At 39.3% G+C, this 2,102-nt stretch overlaps 1 protein-coding gene across 1 annotated transcript; it reads left to right on the plus strand.

Annotated features, from left to right (window-relative positions):
* Positions 1 to 819, plus strand: LOC112098917. The gene has a single exon (XM_024185623.1). The coding sequence runs from the start codon at positions 1 to 3 to the stop codon at positions 817 to 819; it is 819 nt and encodes a 272-aa protein (XP_024041391.1).
* The last annotated feature ends 1,283 nt before the right edge of the window (positions 820 to 2,102 follow it).

Consider the following 2,102-nt stretch of genomic DNA (forward strand, 5'->3'; position numbering starts at 1 on the left):
ATGTCTCCTTTTAAGGCCTTGTATGGTCGTGAGCCACCTGTAATTCCTTCCTATACCGGGAGCTCTACTTTAATCCAAGCACTTGATGAATTGCTGCTGGAACGTGATGCCCTCCTGATAGCCTTGAAAACCAACTTGCGAGCAGCTCAACATAGAATGCAGCAAAAGGCTAATGCTCATCGCCGTGAGCTAGAGCTTCGGGTCGGGGATCAAGTTTTGGTTAAGTTGCAGCCTTATCGGCAAATATCAGTTGCAAACAGATTATCCAACAAGCTAGCGAAGCGATATTATGGTCCTTTTCGAGTAATGGAGCGTATTGGCGCTGTGGCCTATCGCTTGGATTTACCTCATGATTCTAAGATTCATCCAGTCTTTCACATCTCACTTCTCAAGCCGTTTCATGGTCAGGATGCCTCACAAGTTCACTCACTACCTAGCGAGTCTTACAATAACCAGCCTATGTCTGTTCCCATTGCTATTTGTGCTCAACGTCAAGTGTTGGTTCATGGCATCCCACAATCCCAAATTTTAGTGCAGTGGCAGGATTGTGCTCCTGAGAATGCAACATGGGAAGCTCTTTCCGAATTCACTAAGCAGTACCCGAATTTTCACCTTGAGGACAAGGTGATTCCTCAAGGAGTGGAGGGTGATACAACCCCAATATTACAGTTAGACAAGCCCAACTCAGCTAGCTCTATCAATAGCGAGGAAAAGGCCCAGGCAAACTCAAGTGAGGCTATCCAAAACCGACCCCAAGATAACATCAAGCCAAGTCTCGTAAGGAAGCCTCCCAAATGGTTCAAGGATTACACACACTGAGCATATATGAGCAGAGGACTTGGTTTCTAACGGCCTTAGCTATTTAGAGAATAATTTTTGTTATAGAGAAAGGTTGTTATTTAGTTTTGACAGCTGTGAGCATATTCTTGCTGCTATAAGTATTTCCATGGTTGTATTTGATGGGATATAAAAATTCTGGACTTAGTTTCTTCTTCTTCTCTGAATTTTCCTCTCTATTCTCTCTTGCCATTCACTCGTTTCTTTAAAATTCTGGGAGCTTGCACTTGCTTGAAAAGTGTGGAAACCTTGCTGTTCGGTGTGTTCACCAGCGGCATAACAGCGCTTCACTCAAATTTCCAAGACTCTGGTACAGGTTTCTTGTGCAGCCAACCATGCGAGCATCCCTGAGAAGCCTGGTGACAGTACCAAATGGCATGTAAAGAAGGTTGAACAGAATATCCACAAAATCTTTTTCAGCTTCGGCAAACAGGACCTTGTTATCTCGCTTGTCAATAATTAACTTTAATTTCACCTTCGTGGTTTCAGAATCTGATGATGTTGTTGCTGTTGCCATGGTTGATGTTTCGGAAGAAAAAGAAATAATTCTTTAGCGAACTGTAGCACAGTAACCACTCGGCAATTAAATATCACTTAAGTGGATTAGTTACTCTCTTTAGGATACGAAAGCGCTTGGTAATAAGTCACTTCGCAAAAGTAAAACAAATTTGGTAGCAAAAATTTATTATTATTTTGCTAATGAAGGTGATGATCAAATGCAGAGCACAATCTCGATCTCAAGCTTAGACTATACATAGGCTGCTCCATATGCCGAGTTTTCTTCCGAATCCGAGAGCATCAATTGTAGAGTGAAGCATCCCACTTAGCTTTTGGGATGTTTTCTTTGCTTTAACAACATTGAAATGCTTTGAAGTTTGAACCAATATGTGATATGCAAATCTTTACCTTAAACGAAAGCTAGTAATAACTTGAATGTTATAGCATGCTTTTGCTGACTTTTGTGTCTTTCCTTTTGTGCTGACTTCCGGTGATATATATATCTTTCTTTTCTTTTTTGTTTTGCTTTATTTGTTAGAATTGCTTTCTTTTATATATGACTTCCGGTGATATATATGTCTTTCTTTTATCTTCGGTATAAAAAGAATCACAAGGCCTCTCTAAATATTTGATCAATTTCCTTAAATTAACTCAGATATAAAAGTATAAACGACAATTAAAATTGAAATAAAGTACCTAAATGCATAATGAGATTAAAATGGAAAATTTCAAAAACACCTAAAATGATGAAATTCTAATTTCTTCTA

The sequence above is a fragment of the Citrus clementina genome, unplaced genomic scaffold (assembly GCF_000493195.1).
Source record: "Citrus clementina cultivar Clemenules unplaced genomic scaffold, Citrus_clementina_v1.0 scaffold_4, whole genome shotgun sequence".
In the NCBI taxonomy this organism is placed as follows: domain Eukaryota; kingdom Viridiplantae; phylum Streptophyta; class Magnoliopsida; order Sapindales; family Rutaceae; genus Citrus; species Citrus x clementina.

Bases quoted from the DNA above. Each gene is read 5' to 3' on its own strand.
- LOC112098917 (XM_024185623.1), top strand. From the start codon at position 1: ATGTCTCCTTTTAAGGCCTTGTATGGTCGTGAGCCACCTGTAATTCCT.